The 21,585-nt window shown below is 32.3% G+C and overlaps 1 protein-coding gene and 1 long non-coding RNA gene across 3 annotated transcripts in view; one reads left to right on the top strand and one right to left on the bottom strand.

Annotated features, from left to right (window-relative positions):
• LOC135848147 (uncharacterized) overlaps positions 1-21,585 on the bottom strand; it is a 129,379-nt gene that overhangs the window by 85,132 nt on the left and 22,662 nt on the right. The window lies entirely within an intron of this gene.
• LOC135848145 (arrestin homolog) overlaps positions 1-21,585 on the top strand; it is a 216,332-nt gene that overhangs the window by 172,715 nt on the left and 22,032 nt on the right. The window contains exon 3 of the mRNA XM_065367951.1: positions 16,184-16,213. Within this exon, the coding sequence (XP_065224023.1) occupies positions 16,184-16,213 (30 nt within the window). The remainder of the gene's footprint in view (positions 1-16,183; positions 16,214-21,585) is intronic.

Here is a 21,585-nt window from a genome sequence, read left to right as displayed (position 1 = left end):
TTGAATTTCTGGCGAATTTTTGAACGTCTTAAAAAATCAAAAAAATACAATTCTGAAAACTTGAACAAAACCAATAAGCTAAGTAGATCTAAAAAGCATGTTCTAAAACACTGGCAGAAAAATTTCAGATCCTAACATTCATTTTTGAATTTCTGGCGAATTTTTGAACATTTAAAAAAATCAAAAAATCTATTTCGAGAACGAGTTTTAAACTTTTTACATAATTTTTTTGAGCAAAGTGAACCCATGTGAATGGTTGAGAGAGTGTTCACTATCCAATAAGCATCTGCTAAAGTTATATAAGTCCTAAATTTATTGCTCAGCCCCTCCAGAGCAATTTAAAATTTCTGAAGAAATTTGAAAACTTGACAAACTTGACTTACTGAAGGCTTCAAAAAAGTCGAATTGCGATTGTTTTCGAGTCGAGTAATCCTGTAAACACACCAGACGATATCTTGTTCGAACAACTGCTAGTTAAATGCACCTTCTATAAAAATTTGATTTTTTCACTTTTTCTGGTATTTGCAAACTTGGATCAAAAATTCACTTCTGAACTCACACTCCTGGAATTTCATCTCAATCACGTAAAACAATCAACAAGGTGCCCAATAAGCGCCGACTTAAGTTCCATGAGCTCAAGTTCATTTTAGGACCTTCCAGAGCGATTTGAATTTTCAGGAGAAAATGGAAAAATCGCTGGAGGCTCCAGAATGACTCAAAACTGGTAGTATCTAATTATTGTTGATAAGTATGTGGAAGATAAATTTGAAGGAATTATTAAATTTGGTTCACTTCACTCCAAAAAATGTGGATATGTGTATATTTTATAAAAAAGTTTAAAAATCGCACTTTGAACAGCTTTTTTGAGTTTTCAAAATTTTTAAAAATTCACCAAAAATGCAAAAATTGAAATTTTACATACGGAAGTTATAGTACATGCCCTTCTGACCTGGCTTGATTTCGCTTAAATCAGATATTCTCTGTTCAAAAATTTGCCACATTAAATACTCCGAAACGAACAAACTGTAAGATGTACTCTCGCTAGTCATTTCATACTTAAATTCTATTGGGGGGGGGGGGGGTATATGGAAAAAAACTTATCAGCTAGTTCTTCTTTGAAAATAGAAATAAAAATTCAACGCAGGGGCGTTAAATGCAAAATTTTGCGCAAATGTCGACAATTTTGATAAAACGTAAATAATCACGTTATACACATTTGAGCAAAAAATTTCTCCTTTGTTCGCATTTTCATTTATTTTGTTACCCTTCGTTGGGTAATATCTAGTTTTTTTGGTAAAAAAAATAACGCACACTATATAACGATATTGCAACAAAGTGAGATACGTATAAAATTTAATGACTCTAAATAGACCTTTTTATATCATAAAACTACCGAAGCGATTATTATTTTCATTCTAATACTCAATCGTTGGTACGTTTAAAGGAGAAAAAAACCTGGCGTAAAATTTTTCAGAAAAAAAAATGTTTCTTTAAAAAAAATTGGTCTAACGCGATCACTCGAATGGAATACGCAATTTGGTAAAGCCGTTCTATTGATAATTCAATATTTAACCATCTCAAAGGCTGGTAAAATAATTGACGCTATTAACCGCAAGCCGTGAAAAAAAAGGTGAAAGAACTCTGGCCCGACATTGTTAAAAATTATAGACTATTAATTTGATTTTGTATAGAATCACGTCGTGTTTATAAGAAACTTGTAATTTTGCGGGTGTTTACTTTGGAAGACGAGGCAACGAAATTACGTGCTTGAAAAATATTCGCGAAATTACGCTAGGTATTTCAAGTAATTTCATCGTGGCGAAAATTTGATAATTTTTTACCACCCTTGTTTGGATTAAATTTTTCATTTTTTTTCTCTCTTTCTCTCTCATGTGAACCGTGAATAAGGCCGCAAAGGGTAAAGTAAACCGTTGATTATTTCAAGGTCGTTAGGATAATTTTTCTATGAACTACATAGCTATTAATTTTCAGCATGTTTGGCTTAATTAATAATTCATTCGAAGCTTTGTAACGCCACTGAATTGAAAATTTGGATTTTATTTTTTAATACACCTATTGAAATAAAAAAGTTTTGTATAGTTTGTGTTTCTGCAGTCTCAAATAAAGGTTATACGTAAATGGGAAAATTACAGTCTACAAAAACACAAAATTTAGTTTTGATAAATAAAATTATGTGGCTGCCTAAGAGATTAATTTATCATGTCTAAACTTTAAGTACCTACAAAAGTTCCAAAAAATTGGAGAAAATTACGAAATCTAAAGTTTTTTTTGAACCTGGGGGGGGAGGGGGAATTGAGTATCATTTATCGTCAGAATTGACTATAAAAATATAGTCTGAATAGGGCGATTGTTTTGATAAACTATCAAAATTGAATTTCTCTCCACCCTTGAAAAAAATTAAATTTTATAATTTTGATATTCTGTGCAAAAAAAAGTACCCACAAATTTTCTAGTTATAATATTTTTCATCATTGCATTATTCTTTGGAGGCAGAGAACAAACAAATTAAAACTTTCATGGAAAATTCATCATCATAATTAGTAAATATTCAAACCTTGAAAATAAAGTACCACTCCATTAAACAAGGAATAGGTATATCTTAATCATACGTCAAATGTAATTTTATCAAGTCGTGTTTAGGTATTTAGCATCGTTTAACAATAAAGATGGCAACGCGGATTATTTAATAAATAGACGAAAATGGAAATGTCGCATTTTCAACGTGAATCTGTCGAACAACCAACGGATTAGAGTAATTGTTTAGATGTAGAATTTTACTCTGCTATATGGTAGGTATTATAGTACCTATCCGTATATTTGTCGACGTTTTATCCTCTCACATTTGTTATATTTTAAGTGACGCGAAATGCAATAAAATAACTTGAGGATTTTCTGTTTGTTGTGTTCCCAACAATGCCACGTGTATCTGTGAAGATTATGAGTGGCAAATCCCTATAGATAGGATTCAGTCCTTTTCCTTCGGATAACGATACATGTGATACAGATTTTAAACAATGTAAAGAATATAGGTGTATCTCAATAAGTATACATACAATGTATAGATACGAGAATGAAACGCCATCCAATTCTGCAAGAGCTTCCTATGAAATCATCTTTTGTATTTTTTTTTCAACGTTTTTTTACGTTCTCGACGGTAGGACGACAGTATTATTGATACTTTTTGTCACTGATGAAAAGAACAGGCTTTTATAGCCAATTTCTATACTAGTATTGACGTTTTTTTTTGTTCGGGAGTTCCTATTACTATAGTATGTACCTATGCGAAATAATTGCTGGATTATGATAAAAAAAATAAAAAAAAAAACTTGTCAATCGTTGTAAGAGAAAAAAGAAATGAGCTGGAGTTCAGATCATTCAAAAACTGATCAAATTGTGTTGATCAAAATCAATTTTATCAGAACTGATCTGGCATGAGAAATTTCAAAAAATTTCAATTTTCAACAAGAATTCTCAAATTATGGGGTAAAAAAATTTAAGTTTTAGTTCAAGTGAGCTGCAGATTTAGCGATCCACCTGAAATTCTCTGTGAGTTAATTTTGGATCTTTACGATATTACAAGGATTTTTTTTAAATTCTCCAAATTCAAAAAATAGATAAGTTGAAAGTTTCAAAACGCTTTAAAACTATTGTAAAAACATCCAATCCTTCCTTTTAGATTTCTCACCTAATAATTTATTTTTTTTTATCGTCTCTTTAAAGGGAGATCCTGAACATTTTTCAATTTTTGAAGGATTTTTTAAATAATCATTGTGCAAAAAGCGTGAAAAAAATCAAAATTTCCTCCTAATTGAGTAGAAAGCTGAAATTTGGAATGTTACCTCATTTTTGATCTCTCTAATCACTAGAAAATTGTTTCGAACCGTTTTGAGCAGTTCTAAAGCCTTCGAAATTGATTTCAGGAATTTGAAATTTCCACAAAATTTTACGTAAGTTGAAAATCTGAACACACGAGTAAATCTCACTTAAAATTTTGAAAAAAATGAGGGGTAGGGTACAGGGGAAAACCAGATCGCAGTCGAATTAAATTCACATTGAGAAGTAAAAAAATGTAGTCCACTAAGATTTTGAAAAAACTTGATTTTTCGTAGTAAAAGACTTTTAAAAAAATAGAAGAGGAGAGAGAAATAAGCCGAGACCATAGTTGAGGCAAAAGAAAGAAAATTTCAACATCAATAACTATTTAGAATGCAAAAATTTTTCATTATGTCATCTTGACAATCGATTTTTATCGAATTCAAGTTGTTGCAAACACTAATAATTTTTCAATTTTTTGCATGATCTTTTTACGAAATGAATGACCTTTTCAACTCGTAACTTACGTATCTCTTGATTCTTTTCTATTATGTCTCGAGTTGTGTTTGTGGAATGTCGTGTGATATATTTCCAGTCATTATTCAAATTCACTGCAAAATTGGAGCATTCTGATATGTACTTTAAAATACTGTAAAACAGATGTTTAAAAAAGTGACTTATCTGGTTCTTCCCCAGTACCCTTCAATTGTTATTTAAAATTTTGTACTAATCGAATTTTTCATGATTATTATGAATAAATTTCTTCCTACGAGTGACCTTATGATGATTACAACTGTGTAACGTGTAATCTCCAAGTCCACAGCTTGATTAAACCAAGTTGACAGTTGTATGTAATTTCAGGTGAATCCAATTTAATCAATCACCTTATAATGGTTGTTACTGTGGTTTCAGATAATCAACACTACGGCGCTTATTTACTTAAATAAGATACCCTATGATTGATATCTATATTCTATCGCTGTGCTATAAAAATACGTAGGTAGAAGATACCGATACCTAATCAGTTCATCTCATCCATAATATTTTTTATCGAATTTTTAAAATCCATTTTACGATGCTATTCGAGCAAATTGAAATTTATTGGGTATAAAATAAACTTTTGTTCATTGACTGCAGTTTGGATTAATTGCAAGTTTTCATTCACAAAATGTACAGCCTGAAAAATGTTTATTTTATTGCTTCCATATTTTTTTAAAAATCGTACCTACCTAATTTCAATTTTTTTTTCAACCGTTAATTTCTTAATTGCTGAAGAAAAAAACGTAGCCGAGTAAGACTTTTTAAGATGAAAATTCCGATAATGACCTGAAAAAACAAAAAATTCGCCGAAAACAATTCACGAGTCTTTCCTATATAGAAGAAAAAAACCCGACTTCGTTTCCTTGTGAAAAGATTCGAAGGGAAATTTCTTTTGAAATGAGATGGAAAGAAATATGATTCGAACATTACTACCAATCTGTTTAATGTTTAAATATCAAGTTAAATATTTATTCGTTTTATCGAACTTGAGAAACTATTTTTAAACGAAATGTTTATTTAAACGAGCCTATTGAACGTGAAAATTTACTTTTTCTTAATAACTTTAACGGTATAAATTTCGTATAGCTCGTCGAAATGCGTAAATTTTCAACCGTAATAAATCATTACTGCAAACAACATGGGTACCTACCTACCTAATACATACCTATTGGTACAGCAACAAGGGAAAAAAACTTATCGAAAATGCGTAAGTAATTACAAAAATCTAGCGATTTTCGATTTTCTTCGAATGTAGATAAATAAAGACGAGGGTAAAATTATAAAAAAAAAATATACGTATGTAGCGAAATCTTTTTTCGACGAGAATTTGCGTCATTTCTCAAGATTTAATAAGACGTAAATAAGTAACTACGAGTACCTATCAGAAAATATACGCGAGTTATACTCGTACTTATAGTTAGTTACATTCTTCTGCGATGATTCGAAATTTAAGACGAACATGAGTAAATGACGAGATTAGTTACTGATCGTGGAATAAATGTTTATTTATATTTTACGAAAAGCTTGTGCGGAGTAACTCGTCGCACGTGGGAATTGTAAAGCGTATAATTCAGCTGACAAAACATACTGCAACGACCGAAGGTATATGGTGCTGGTGCTGGATAACAACAAATAACGAAAATATTTTATTTACCTCGCGTTACATTTACGCCAGGAGCATGGGTACGTGAAAACGCAAACGCGAGATAAATGTTTTATAATGTTTTAAATACTTCCTGCAAGATGGAAGTCTTTTGTGGAAAATTTTGCAACGAAAACCTCAAGAAATATTCTATTTTTTGTTCCTTTCGCAAGAAAATTTTTACGAGCCATTAATTTAGAACGAGTTCGAATTTGGCACACTGAAAGAATACGTCACGATATGTCTTACTACTTCAGACGTAGATTTTGAACTGTCTATGTTGACTTTTTGATTTTTGGTGAATTTTTGAGCACCCTCTAGACCGTTCCATGTGACTACACTGCAAAATTTCAAGAGTGCCAGTTCAAAAGTGAATATTTGACTCTCGAGGGCAGAAACTGGGGGCTGTGCTCTGGTACTCAGAAATCCAATTTTCCAATTTTTTGTAATTTCGATATTTTGGGAGCCCCTGGAAGACTAGAAACCTGCAATTTGCACCAAACGTAACGTTCTGAGGTATATATTCAATAATCTAGATGAAAAAGTTAAATTGAGCTCCCTGTATATTCGTATTTTTGAACCTTGTTTTTAGAGCACCCAATTTTAGGCACCCCTGAAAAAAGCGTTTACGCATATGTTTTCAAATAAATTGAAGAATTTACGTTTGAAACACACTAACACGAGCTCAATAATTTTTCGTTTGATTTTTCCTGTAACTTACAAAATTGAGCTATTTTGGGTCAAATTCTGAGACGTAACTCTTCAAAAAGACGTTAAAATTACGTTTTCACGATTTCAACAAAATAAAAATCTCAGAATTTGACCCAAAAAAGCTCAATTTTGTAATTTACAGGAAAAATCGAATGAAAAATTATCTAGCTTTTGCTACTGTGTTTCAAACGTAAATTCTTCAATTTATTTGAAAAAATATGCATAAACGGGTTTTTTAGGGATGCCTAAAATTGGGGGCTCTAAAAAAAGGGTTCAAAATTACGAATATACGACACTGAGAGCTTAATTCAACTTTTTCATGTAGACTATTGAATGCACCTCAAAACGTTACGTTTGGCGCAAATCGCAGGTTTCTAGTTTTCCAGGGGGTTCCAAAATATCGAAATTAAGAAAAATTGAAAAATTGGATTTTTGAGTACTAGCGCAAAATTTTATTGAGCTTAAAATTTGGTAGGATGGAGGCCTTTCAGATACTAATAAACTGTAGAAAGCTTTTTAGCGGAGCTCGAAAGGGTAGGTTCAAAATGATGGTTCCAAAATTTTTCAAAAATTAAAAGCCCCCAATTTCTGCTCTCGAGGATCGAAAATAAAAAAAATCTCCTCGTATAACGTTTACCTATCGGGTTCAAACAGATATTTAGCGCTAAAAAAGTTTTTGAAAATAATACTTACTTAGTGGGTCCTAAAATTTTTTTTTATCAACACCTTTGAGAACCTCTGGAGCCCAAAAAATTGCCATTTTTGGGTTAACAGGGTGTCTACCGGAATTTTTCGGCCGAAAATCACTATTTTCACTACCTTTTTCACTACCATTCAAAAAAAAAATCACTGTCTTCCAAAATATTTTTACCCCCCCCCCCCCCCACCAGAACGATTTCACATTTTTTTTTTTGGTTTGAACTTTGTAATTTTTTACATTGGAGTAAGTACACGTTTTCATCAATTTGAAATCAATTCAACGATTTTATAACCATTGATAAATTTTTTCAAGTTGTTACAATTTTTTTCACGTGTACATGTTAAAAATATAAAACGAGCGAACTCGAAAAATTGACAAATCAACTACATATTTCAAAAAAAAAATTCTTTCAAATATGAAAGATGAAGTTTTTTTTTCATTTTTAGCAGTGACTTTTCAGGGTGTCTAGTCCAACAAAATTTCAAAATAAAAAAGCAGGACTTTAGCACGACATTTTTTAAACACTTGGGATTTTTCAAGCGGGCCAGGGAGTGGACGAGGCACAATTTTACATTAAAATTTTTTGCTTTTCCAATGTCTTCAAACACCCCAAGATTTTTTTCAAGCAAGCGGATGTCAAGAATATAATTTTGTCATTTCAATTTTTCATTTTATTTTTACCTTTAAGGTTCTCGTTACTGTAATGAAATTGGGCGAATCAAAAACTTTTTTCAAAATAAAAAATCAAAAAAAAAATTAATGGAAAATTTGAACAACATTTGGAAAAAAATATACCAATTTTTCGAAAAAGCTATGGAAAATTAGTACTTTGAGGGGTATAAAAACGTTGCTTTCTTGAGTGACGAATGAAAAAATTTATTATTTTTGCTTCCAAATTTTAAAACTTGAATGATTATTTTTTAAAAAGTAAATAAATAAAACTGTTAAAAAAAGCAAACGAGCCCGAATGAAGCGAGGTCAAGAACGCTTTCAAAAATTCATGTTTCAAGAAGTAAAAAGTTTTTTTTTATGGAGGTAAAGGAGTATTTTTCTGATATTTGAACAATAAGTTTTTTATATTGAAAAAGAAGAGCAAAAATAGCCCGAGCGAAGCGAGGGCAAAATTTTTCAAAAATACGTAATTCAAGTTCTAAAAAAGTCAACAAATGAGCCATTTTTTAGAAAATTTTTCTTGAGTTGAAAATCGGATTTTCCACTTTTTTTTCATTTTTCACTACCTTTTAAGCAAAATTGCTGAAAATCACTACTTTTTCACTACTTTCACTACCGACTTTCAAAATCACTACCTTTTCACTACTTTCACTACCTGGTAGACACCCTGGTTAACTAACCACGGATTTGTATTTGAGACATTTATTACAACATTTTAAGAGGGGTTGAGTAAGTCGATCACTAGTTGGGGCCAAAAAATGGCTTTATCACAACTCTTCCTTTTCTGTTGGAATGGGAATTTTTGAGATGTGTATGGACTCATGCATCTCGACAAAAACGATCTTACCGGATTCGAATTTCAACATTTCGAGCCATTCTGGAGCATCTGCCACGATTTTAAATTTCTCCAGAATTATTGAATATTTCCAGAAGGCATGGAAATTAATTTGAGAATGTAAAAAACGTACATAGAGTGAATTTTTTACTATATCATCTATTTTTGAGTAAGTAGGGTATTTATATTTTTCATTAAGTAGATAATGACCATGTTTTTTCATTGAGACTAGAATTCAAGTAAGAATTCAAAAATTAAATTTCCTGAAGATTGATTTTTTTAAAGTGTTGAAACCTCTTCAATACAAAAAAAAAAAATCGTCTAAAAATCTATTCAGAATCGAAAAATCAGCCTAAAATTGTTTGAAAATCTTACGTTTTGTTTAAGTTTTCCGTTAAAATACAATAGGTACTCCAATTTGTCAAACTTTTAGAATGATTCTGATTCTGAATAAATAATACTCGTACTAAAATGTTATCCACAGGCAATAAGTCAAGTTTGTATTATAAAAATTACCTACGTTCGCCGACAAAACCGAACATCTTAACCTTCTTCAAATCGCAAAGTAGTCCATTTTACATGTTCCCTTTCAATTTCACTACAGCTCACCTATAATATAGTGAATAAAAGGTTGAAATTTGAAAACCCAAGACCAAAACCGACACAAACGGTAGCATAAAGTGACGTGTGTGCAAATACAAGTAAGTTACGAGTACTACCTCTACCGAACATATAACGAAAGCCTAATCCATAGTGAAAAACTTACGACTTATACGTCTCGTAAATGGCACTTTAAGAATACGCCGAATGAAAAGTGACATTAAAAGCATAAATGAAAGTAGACGTACGAGTATACGTAGACAAGACATACCAGATGAAATACTCAATGGTTAATCTTTTTGAGAAAAAGAAGGCAAAAAAATCACACAAACACTAAAACACCCGAAAGTGCTGCATCACAACATATTTAAGATACATCTACTCGTATCTCTGGAGCTACGTACGTTCGTATTTTCACGATGGAAATCTATGTAAGTCGAGTATCTAGTATACGTCGACGAGATAAAAATAAAGCCAATGAAAAAAGACCGTCGACACTTAACACAATAATAGGGTTAAACCTTGAGACTACATCGTCGGTATGAATAAAACTTTTTCAATCTGTTAACCGAATGTAAAGTTTTACGTATCAGTCGGGGGTGAGGTTATTCACTCAAACATGACCTGGAAAACTTGCTTATGTTGTATAGATTCAATAAACCTATAATAACGAATTTAAAAGCCTTATTCGTTTCATAAGTGACGTAGATTTTGCAACTTGGCTGCAAAATAATCGATTTAAATAATAATTTAATTTAAAGTTAGGAACGCCGATCCATATACCTACAAGCTTCCGCAGATGCGATAGATCAAATTAGCTCGTGGGTTTCTAAAAAAAGGTAAATTTTGTGAGTGGCAGGGAGTTTTCGAGCATTCTACAGGGTGACCCATGAGTAAGATTATCCTTAAGTTATTCAATCAAGTTGAGATTTTCAATTTTGCATGAAATATATCAAAAACTGAGGCTTTCAAAAAAAAAAAAAGAAAAGAAAAAACAATCGCATTTAACAGGAGGAAAATTTTATGCTCTACAATTTTATTGGTTTTCATTTTTTTTCGTGGGATCTTTAAGCTTACCAACGATTTTTTTTCATTGAAAAAATCAAAAAAATGTTTCTCATTCGAGCAATTAAAAAATTGAAAAAAATTTCAAATTCATCACAAAAAATCAATTTTGAAAAAAACTAAGGATCCTACCAAAAAAAAATGAAGATGAACAAAATTGAAGAGCACAAAATTTCTCATCAGATGAGTGAGATAGCTTATTTCTAGAAGGTGTTCTCATAAGATATTTTGGGCAGAAAGGAGGCAGCTCAATTTTACCGAATGATTTTCTTCTCTTTTTTGGAATCTTACTACCAATGAACCACCCTGTATACCTAAAAAAAACTGTTTTTTTGCTCTATTTCCGAGCAACATATTCTTTGAAGAATTTTTTCATCGTTTACAAACCGATCACGTAGGAGTAAAAAAATACTGCTGGGTATCGTGTGGCTGTTCCGTAGACAATATTTTCGGGTCAGGAACATAGGTTAGTCATGACGTTGAAACTTGCCCCGTATACAGCGAGGTACATTAGCCCAAGGATGTGGACGTGTTATACGTTCACGTTTTCCAGTTATTTTACGGATACAGCCGAGTGCGGCGGGGAGGGGGCGAGAGAAAAGTGTAGTGGAAAAGGTCGAATGGCAGAACCATTTACACGCTACAGGTTATTTCAATTTGGCCATTCGATGTCGTTATTGTTGAAAAATATCTCCGACTGGCTATTGATATGTTGTTAATTTCACGCCACCCAAGTACCCTTAACGTCATGACGTCTTCGCTTTTACCAGAAATTATTTCGCAAGAAGCATATGTGTTTGAAATACGTATCTGCGAACACAGAGAAAAGTTTTCTTTCTCGTTTGCTGCAGATATCCGACCGGTAACAAGACTACGAGAGCTATTTTTATTTAATTTGGTCTTCGGACCATACGCAGAACAACAAGAAGAAAACGCAGAGATCTGGTATTGCTTAAGAATAAAACTGGGCAATGCTTTTTCTAATGTGACTGAATTAAAATGTAGGTACTGGATACTTTTTCATTTTGTTTTCTTATCAATGTGTAGGTAGAAGTATCTCTGCGTCATGGCAACTTGTTGATTTAGATTTTGCTCACAATCTATCTGTGTATATGGGGTATCTTCCCATGTAAAAAAATTTCCACCATTTTATCTTATCCGTTTTCATACTTTTCATATGAAATTTGAAACAGTTGTATTTTTACGAAAAGTTATGATTAAATTTCAAAAACAAAGCTTGGATGTCAAGTATTGGTACGTATAAAGTAACACTACCGCAGCAAACGTTTGCAAGACAGGGGTGTAAAAACTTCAGCTCCGATTGTCTAGTTCGTAGATATATTTATTTAATACGCAGATAGATGATCTAGATAATATCTGTGTTTATTTTAAATGCACATAGTAGATATCCAAGTTACACCAAGGGAAAGGAAAAAAAACTCAAGACTTATGCTAGCAAACTCGTTACACATCGATTTATTATTTACCACGGAGCTGAATTTTTTATACCTTTGGCTAAGTCTAACATTTAGAGTACGTATTGCAAGTGTGAGAAGTAGGTCATTTGGTGAGCCGAAAAGTTCATCCAATCTCTAGCTACTAAATTTGATGATGTAAGTATTTTTAGAGCAAAGGCAAGGTATATATAAGGCAATCGAAATGAGATGGGAAATGTTTGTTTAACACGATAATTGTATTAGTCACGATTTCATTGAACCTTTTAGATAAGGGAAAAGACAGCGGAGAACTATTGTACAAATCTAATACAGCCTTTCGTGTCAATGAAGTTAGACGAAATGGTATTGGAATCTTCCCTACCGAGTTGGTTATTATGCCTATACAGTTTTGCACTGATGATATGGTTTTCTAGGCTGGAGATGACAGCCGTAGCAGAAAGTAATAAGACTACAAAAACCTAACTGAAAAATCATTACGTTAATGTAAGTATCGAGTACCTATTGATGAAATGAAGAAACAAACGACGGTTCATTCGAAAGTTCACGAGAGTTGCGAAACAATTATCAACTATTTTTCAAGACTTGGTCATTTTTTTTACGAAATGTCCCTTACTGTGTAAGAAAAAACTAAAAATAACTAGTTATGAATTTTAAGAAAAAAATATGAATATTGAAAAAATAAAAATAAAGAAACTGAACATTTTTTTAACCTAAATATTTTTAAGGAAAGAAATGGAGAGAAAATATTTTTTAAAGGAGCACAAGAAACGAGCGAAGTAGGTAGATCCAAAAAATGAGACATGAGGGGTTTTTTCCAATTCACTAAATTTTTGAGATAGAAGATTTTTGGAGCATGGATATTGCACGTTTGTTAAAAATTCAAGATGTGACTCACTTTCTAGTTATTTTACATCAAATTTAGGATATTTAGACATCCATTAATATTATACACATGATTTTTCAAAATTTTGAAATTTACCCTTCTCCTCTTTTAAACTTAATTTCGAGTAAGGTTGGAAAATGATTCAAAATTCAGAATCAGCGATTCCAAAAATTAGTATTTGATCCCATATTGTAATTTTTTTGAAATTTTAAAAGAGAACAGCAGATCAAGAAGGGCGTATCGGCTCCAGCTGGGATTTTGATATCAACTGCTCAGCGGAAGTTGGTCCCTGTGGTTTAAAACTTTCGTGACAAAATTTAAAGATCACGAGATCATCCCTTGCCCCTCAAAAAGGGATGAAATTGACATTTTGTGTTGACAATTTCCATATTTGGCAGTTTTCAACTGATGTTTTTTTCAACTTGCTTCAATGGCATTTTTGGTATAACTTCCTTCAGAAGTGACTACAATCACAAAAATTATAAAAAATTGTTTCCCACCAAAAATTGGAGGATTTTTATCAAATTCTTTTGAGATTTTCATTTTGAGTTGGAAGTCACCCGAAAAAGTTTTTAGCTCCAAAGATGCTCCTGAAAGGGGAGATAGGTATGGCTCCTTAGAAGAGGCGGAATTCCAAAAAAAAGTCGTGGTTTTTTCGCTCTACCTCCTATTTGACCTGTTTTGGGGAAAATGGCACCGTTCCAAAAGATAGCATTCGAGATTTTGCGTCGACCTACGTCATTTTCATCAAAATCCAAGACTACGTACTTCTGAGGTTCCACTGAGCGATTGAAAAATTACAAATCACTCATCTATTTTGAAATGATCATAAGCCAAAACATCGATAGATGTTGTTCCTGAAACTGAGGAAATAATTTGGAATCCAGTGATGTTGCCAATTTTTGGTCACATTATTGCCAATTTCAAAGAATTGTAAAAAAATAGTCAAAAACTTATCAATTAATTTTTTTTTTTTGAAATTGGCAATTTATGATAAAAAATTAGTACAACCTGAATTATTTTCAAAATTTTTTATACATGTGGAAGACCTTCAAAAATGAAACAAATTGTTTCATTTTTTTGAGATTTTCACCACCTAAAGTTGTCAGTTTGGTTCGAAACTACATGGTCATCAACCTGAATTTGAACCAAATTCGTTGATTTTTTCCATCGTTTTATGATGTCCATTGAAGAAATTACCTTCCCTCCCTCTCTGTTTTATATTCATCCAAAATTTTGAAATTGCCCTCCTCTTTCGGGTGGGTTCAATTTATGGGAGTGAGATTCACAAATGATAATGAAAAAATCGAAATTAGCGACTCCTGTAATTTTCTCGAATTTTGACCCTCCCCCCGCCTTACGAGCTCAATTTATGGCTGTCGTTGAAGAAAAAACTATGGAAAATTCGAAAAACTTTCCATTTGAATTTATAGGCACCCAGTCATACTTAAATTTTCAAAAAAAAATTGAATTGTGGACTCCTCCCTTCGCCATCCTCTTGTGTGACCACCACATCTGAATTTTTGATTTTTAAATTTTCAAATTTGATTTTTGTCACGCTAGCCAAACCTAATTAATTCAACCACTGCACTTCCACACCCTTCCCTTCCCTTAATAAAACACGATTTTTAAATTTTCTTATGAGTTCCCAACTCTTGATTGCCTTTAAACACAGCCTTAATTTTTGGGATCCACGATTGAACATAATAAGAAAATTTCTGAGCGGAAGGCAAGAAGGTAGGAGAGAAAGGTAGGGGGAGGAAGAGCGTCATAGACTTTCAAATACTGCCAAAGAAGCATATCTCATCTTCTTTTCACGATGCTCTGCAATATTTACGGGAAACTGAGTAGGCAACTTATTTTACTACTTTTTTTCATACATTATTCACGGCACACTGAGTATGCAACTTATTTCACTTCTTTTTGCATAATCACGACAAACTGGTTAGCCAACAACTTTACATGTTACTTTTTAATGAAGAATTTTCATTGAGATACGAGTCAATTTCTTTTTCCAAGCTTTCGGAATTTTTTTTTTAGTGGGAGGATCTAAAATAAAACTATCTGTTACGTTTATTTTCATGAATACTACGCGAAGAAATCTGGTTAAATTTCTAAGCAGTAATCTCAAAATGGAACAAAACTGGATTGAATTACTTTTGAAAATGATTTGTTGCACTCGTCAGTTTTTCGAACACTTGGGTCTTATTGTATTTTAGGATTTATTGAACTTCATCAACGCTAGTATTACACGCAAGACTTACAATTAAAAATTACTTCAAGTTTAATAATACTTCCACATCATTCATACACCTACACCAAGAACAAATTGCAAATACCACTCGACATGACTCCAAAAGTACCTAACGAAATGAATTAAAAACTTCTCGCTTTTATTCAATTATACTCGATAAGTTTTCGAGCCATAGAATTAAGTCATAAAGTACACGACGCGACGTTAGGGAGGGCGTACAACATACACCCAGTTTGTATGTACATATTATGCTGCTACCTTATGTGTGTACTATGCATGGAAACTACATACCCGAGGTATCATTAAACGTTAAATAATAAACAAGTTACATTCACATAAACAACTTTTGACACCAGTGTATACCCTATATAAAATGATTGAAGTATATATACGAAGGTAGACTATTAAAGATCTTTAACAAAGTTATGAATAATCTAATACGCGTATAAGCATTTGCACTTGGAGTGTTTTAGTCAATTTACACTGTGCATATAACAACCAATTACCTAGAAGAGGATTTAATTAAATACCGATCTTTTACACTTTTACGTAGGTAGATCAGTCAAAGTAATAAGTAAAACGTATACGAGTAGCGTTTCATTATTCTGTCGGATAAAACAAGTTGGCAAAAACGAGACCACTTCGACTTTATACGCCAAGCTGAAGAAAAAGAGAAATTCGGAAATAATTTGACATTTATTAATTTTTCATCTCGTTGTATACTCGAGATAACGTCTTATTCTTGCTCATTGCTTAAGGGCGCATAATATTGGCATGCTTTTCATTTTTCAACCTCCGATACCCCAATCAAAAACGCGATAAAGATCGCAGCTACCGCAACAATAAGACGGATAAAAATCGCCATTTTGAGGTTAAATTTTAATTTCAAATTTATCCTTTTCGAATACTCGTACTATATACGTACGTCATTATACAATGGTGTATATTTTCTTATAACTTATCTATTTTTTTTTCTTTTTCTGTTCGCAGGAACACGTCCGTGAATTTGACATCTACCAAGTAAGTTTGAATCCATCAAATGGTTTTATTCATCATTACATATTGTATTAAAGTGCAACGCTATCGAAAGATCAAAATCGATTTGGATTTTTACGAACCTCATTAAGTAATGCCAGAAAAAGGTATATTCGAACACATCAACTATACCTACCTATAGTATGTTGATATCGTGACGTTATTTATGGTTACGATATTACGCAGATATTAAAAATTTTATATTCTTGAAGTACCAACATAAGTACTAATTTCGCGTGTTGATTCGCAAGTACTTAATTCTCGTTAAAAATGAATGAGTTATAATTAAAAATAAATGCAAACTTTATTACTTATAAGGTAGATGTATAGTATGATAATACTTTTTCGGCGAAATGGGAGCATTTAGTTACTTTTTCAGTGAATTTGGAGAATATTTTCCAAAGAATTGTAATTCAAAAAAATGTGTGAACATTCCAGTTTTGAAATGTATTGATGCGGGTACTCTTCTGCCTTAAAATAAAAAGAGGTCCTCATTGTAATATTTTTTTATACTCGATTCAATTAGGTATTTGGAAAAATGTTGACAAAAAATTGTTCAAAGATGATACCTTTTCTGGCGAAAGCTGAATAATTCAAAAAATAATAATATCCCTTCCATCTCTGATGATGAGTGAGAAAAAAATATGGCAATATTTTTTCAGTTTTTGAAATGTGAAAAATAAGTATGTGTAAAAAAAATCAGAAAAAAGTTGACGAATATTGAGATTAAATCTTATCTATTAAATTGGAATTGAATTTGAGCAATAAGGTCAATAATATGGGTAGTTGTAAACGGAGGATAATTGTGAACAGGGCATTTCGCTTGTTGGGGCCCCATTCGGGTTTCGAACTAAAATAACGTCAAAAATAAATTCTGGAGCCCAAGAAACGTACATATTGATACCCCACTCAACTTTTTCAAAAATTTACCCCTCTGCACCCCCTCTCCTGTGGCCCCATTTAGGGTTCGAACTAACCAAGATTATTACTCGCGTACATTATACTAGAAATGCGTTTTTCCATTAAAAACCACCCTGTGCTGAGGGCCTGCTGCTGCAGAAGGAACAACACTAATTCTTGTACGAGAGCCAGCGTTCCTCGACTGCAAACTATAACTATTGTAAGCACAATTTTCTATTCAAACGAGGGGTAGGGTAGAGGGCAATAAATTTTAAAAAGTAGTGATCGTGTGTAAATTTCAGTTTTCCTGACCCTTCAGCCCAACACATAGTTCACACCTAAAACAGCGACAGTGGTGCAATCTAGAAGCGACTCTTTGGAAAGAGGGGGAAGTCTCTAATAATGCGTTATGTTGGTGTAGATAGGTTGTATGCTCAGCTAGATACAAAGTTTCTCGTTTGCATATTATGTACTTCGTTTTTCATCAGCCATTTATTGTGTTTTTGCCCATCCTTCAAATTTTATTTTTATTTAATTATTAAATAATAGATACGCATTTGAAAATGAGATTGATATTGTCATTACTATTATTAATGATGCACTCGTGTTTATTGATGATAGATTGTGTACGTATTAAAAATCCCTGTCGTTTTTGCGAAAGCACTTGTTGTTTTAATAACCCAGCACTTGCTGATGAATGTGTGAGAATATCCTGTTGTACTGAAGGAAGTCCTACTAAACCGGTTAAACGCACTTGTAAAGATGCATGTGTCCGTCAACGGATATATCAATGCGCCAACGATGGTTCTTTGTGTGGATTTTGCAATTTTGGGGAAGAGACCAGACGTGGTGACAAGTGCTCCTGTTTTAATAAGCATAACGTGTATTGTAAAATCGTTCCCAAAGATTAAAGATTTCAAGATTCGGGATTAAGCACACTGGTGGTGGTGCAAGAATTAGGTAATACATATAATATAAATGTAAAAATGTTGCATTTTAAACACGCTGATTTTTTTTGGCGAATTTGTAATGCAATTTAAAAATATCAATTAGACAATTCAATTCGGACAGTTCATAACGGCATGAGAATAAAATTTTAATAATTAATTTTTTATCCAATAAGTTCGTTAATAAAATCATAGATAACCCTATTCTGTTCATTACTCTGCTTAATCCAAAATACCATGATTGTATTCGATTCGATATTCGTCTCAATTTATTTTACCTCAGGAAAAAATCAACATTTCATCAAATTGGCCATGAAATGTGGAATTTAATATGTATTGAACCGATCAGCAACGGTTTCGAACCGTTTTGAGCAGTTCTAGAGCCTCCGGCATATTTTTTAAAGTTGAAATTTCCACCAAAAATTTACCCAATTAGTTTGGAAAGCTGAAATTCATTTTATACGCTTATTGCAACGTGATGAGTCGATTGGGGTAGTTTCAAGCCGTTTTGAAACCTTCAACAGTTTTTTGAAAATTCCAATTTTTGAAAAAAAAAACGAACAAAATACTCCCAAATCAATACAACTTCTGCCCTTATAAACGCGATTGGTGTCTGTTGGTGACCAACTTGACTGATTGTGATTACTGATTACACACCATTTTTGCAAAATCGGGTGTAGTGCCCGTTCGACAACAAATGTTTCTCCAACGATTTTGTGATTAAAAATTTTTAAAATACATAATACGATTCTGAGAATTTTTATGGCACTTCTTGAAATATGGAATTTTCAAAATATACGTATTGATCTTAAAACTACCTTAAATCGACCTTTACAGAATAAATTTTCGCTTCTCAACTTCAAAATTTCAATTTTCAAAAATTGATTTTTTGCCGATATTTCAACCCATTTTGATGAATTTCGTGAAAACTTCTTCAAAAACTCAGAAAATCATGGCTTATTTCGGGGTATAAAATTTCCTAAACTGCATTTAAAAAGTTCTGATGGGAAATTTTGATTTTCTGCAAACATTTTCATTCATTTTAATAGGTCTCATGGATACCTCTATCAAAAGTCCAAAAACCCACGACTCAATTTTGAGCTGGATACTGATCAAAAATCCTCAATTTTAAGCATTTTGACGTCACTCATAATATCAATAAATATGCTAAAAAGAACAATAATATAAGTGAAGGGTTCCTTTCCAAGTCGGCCTAAGTCCATTTTTTTCGTTTCGAGAAAAACACAAATAAGTGTTTTTCTCGCCCTTCCGCTTCAATAATAAATGATGTGATTATATGGTTGTGAAGCTTGATCTTTCTGCTTTTAAGTACCGTATTGGTATTTTTTAAATTTTGCGTATTTTCAGCTCCAGAGCGCGTCAAACAGTCAGAAAAAGTGGACTTAGGCCCATTTGGAATTATCTGATTTTAAAAATTTCGAAAAAGAGCTGAAAAAACGCGTTTTTTAAAAAAAAATTCACGAATCATTAATTTAATACATTTCTGAAACAATTTCATTTGAAGCACCTTCAAATTTCGTCTATTCTGAAAAAAAAAAAAAAACTTGAAAAAAAACCGGCACAACTGCACTTGTATACAAATACTCGTAAAAAATGGATTTAGGCCACTTTGGAATAATCAGCTGTTTTTTCGAGCCGGCAAAACAGCGCTCCTGAGCGAAAAAAGTAACGCCAGGTGTTGGGACAAGGTGATAAAGGTGTTAACCGACCTGTACCAGCAGATGGCGCTGCTAACTCAAAAATGATAAAAATGGACTTAGGCCGACTTGGAAAGGAACCCTTCAAGTATAAAGTGTGAAAAATTTTATTGACTATGAAATCATTCTAATACTAGGTATGAGCATCCAATAAAAAATAAAGTATGCGGTTACTGATTAGAAGTTTTGAGCTCTACAACTTAATATGTACATACAACGTAGTCTACGTTTTCCTTGAAATGCCTGGTTCAACTATAATTTTAAGTTTTATGTTTGAAAAAAAAGGAGAAAATCGGTAAGTGTGTAGCAGGCATTGCAAAACGTTGACGCACATTCTTTTTCACACTGACATTCGTGATAATGTTAGTCGGATTGCAAATTACGAAATGCACGTCGCTTTATTACCGTGATAATGATTGCTTAATTCCATTGTTCAGTGTTCAAGAAAAACTATAAAAAATTCAACCTTTCTTCAGAAAAATTCTACGAGAAGTATAAATACTTTTATTGAAATTAATGCGTTAAATTATCCCATGGAAATTGTTTGTGGTCACTAAAGAGATCTTCGTGTATTTGTAAAATAAGTTCTGAACATATGAAACGATAGCTTAAAGTCTATACTTTCAGAAACCAACGAATTTGACGAAAAATGTTTATTTAAAGTCGAAAAAATGCGTAAAAGATACTAGGAAGGAAAAAAAATAAAATCTGTCCACAATCACGTACCTAGGTAGATTGACCTTAACTTGGATAATAATTATCTTATGTCCTTTTTTACTCTTATGACGAGAATGAAAACAAAAAGTGAAAAATAAAATGGAGTTGATATTTATCTCGAGTTGTAAAAATTAAATCTAAACGTCTCGTTGTCGTTAAAAATAAGCTTTAATGCAAAATAAAATCGAACCATTTCAATTTTCGCTGAAAAAAATGGATTAAATTCGAGTAAGTTTTAGAAAACTCGATTAAAACGGATAATTCCAATTGTGGTATAATTCCATCCACTGTTGGTGCTCGTATCTGCAATTTTAAAGATTATCCTAGAGCTTATTTGAAGTCGAGAAAGTTTAAAAATTCAACACGTGTCGAAAATCTTTTTAAGAAACAACTATTTGTGATGGTTTAACGATAAAGTGAAGTGAAATGTTTCAATTTTCCATTTTCGTAATACAGTATTTCCAGAGCATCTACCTCAGCTAATAGGCTGGGTACCCGTTGTCAAAAAAAATTGCTTAAATACTTACAAACTCCCGAGTCCTTAACTTGATCAAATTTTTATTGATAAAACGATTACCTAGAAATTATAAGACTAAGCCCAACTATTCACTTTGATGATACCCTTCCTCACACACGTGTACGTGCCTAGTTCCCAAAATTTTCAAAAATGACGACCAGCACGCACAACACATTTCATTTTGAAACCCCTGATGAAAAACTTAGTTCATTAAAGGTAAGTATAAGAAATACCATTACGTCTGTTGTGCGTATACGAGTGGAGTATATTATAGGAGTAAAAATCTCTCGACGCTTACGTTGGTAAAATTAATTAAACATACGTTATGAAGTACGTATAATTACCTTTTGTACAAAATTAAAGCACTTCTTACACTTCGATGCCTTTGAAATGACGTAGTAATAAAGATACGCAGGCATGAACTACGAATAGGTATATCTCAACGATATAAACCTCAAAAACACAATACTACGCGTAACACTGGAACGCTTTTAACACCACCCTCATAGAACTAAAATCAGAAATGAATATTAAATTCCTTAAAAATCATCGAAGCCT

Source organism: Planococcus citri, chromosome 5 (assembly GCF_950023065.1).
Source record: "Planococcus citri chromosome 5, ihPlaCitr1.1, whole genome shotgun sequence".
Classification (NCBI taxonomy): Eukaryota; Metazoa; Arthropoda; class Insecta; order Hemiptera; family Pseudococcidae; genus Planococcus; species Planococcus citri.
Note: the sequence above shows the minus strand (reverse complement) of the source record. Positions and strands in the feature narration are given on the sequence as shown.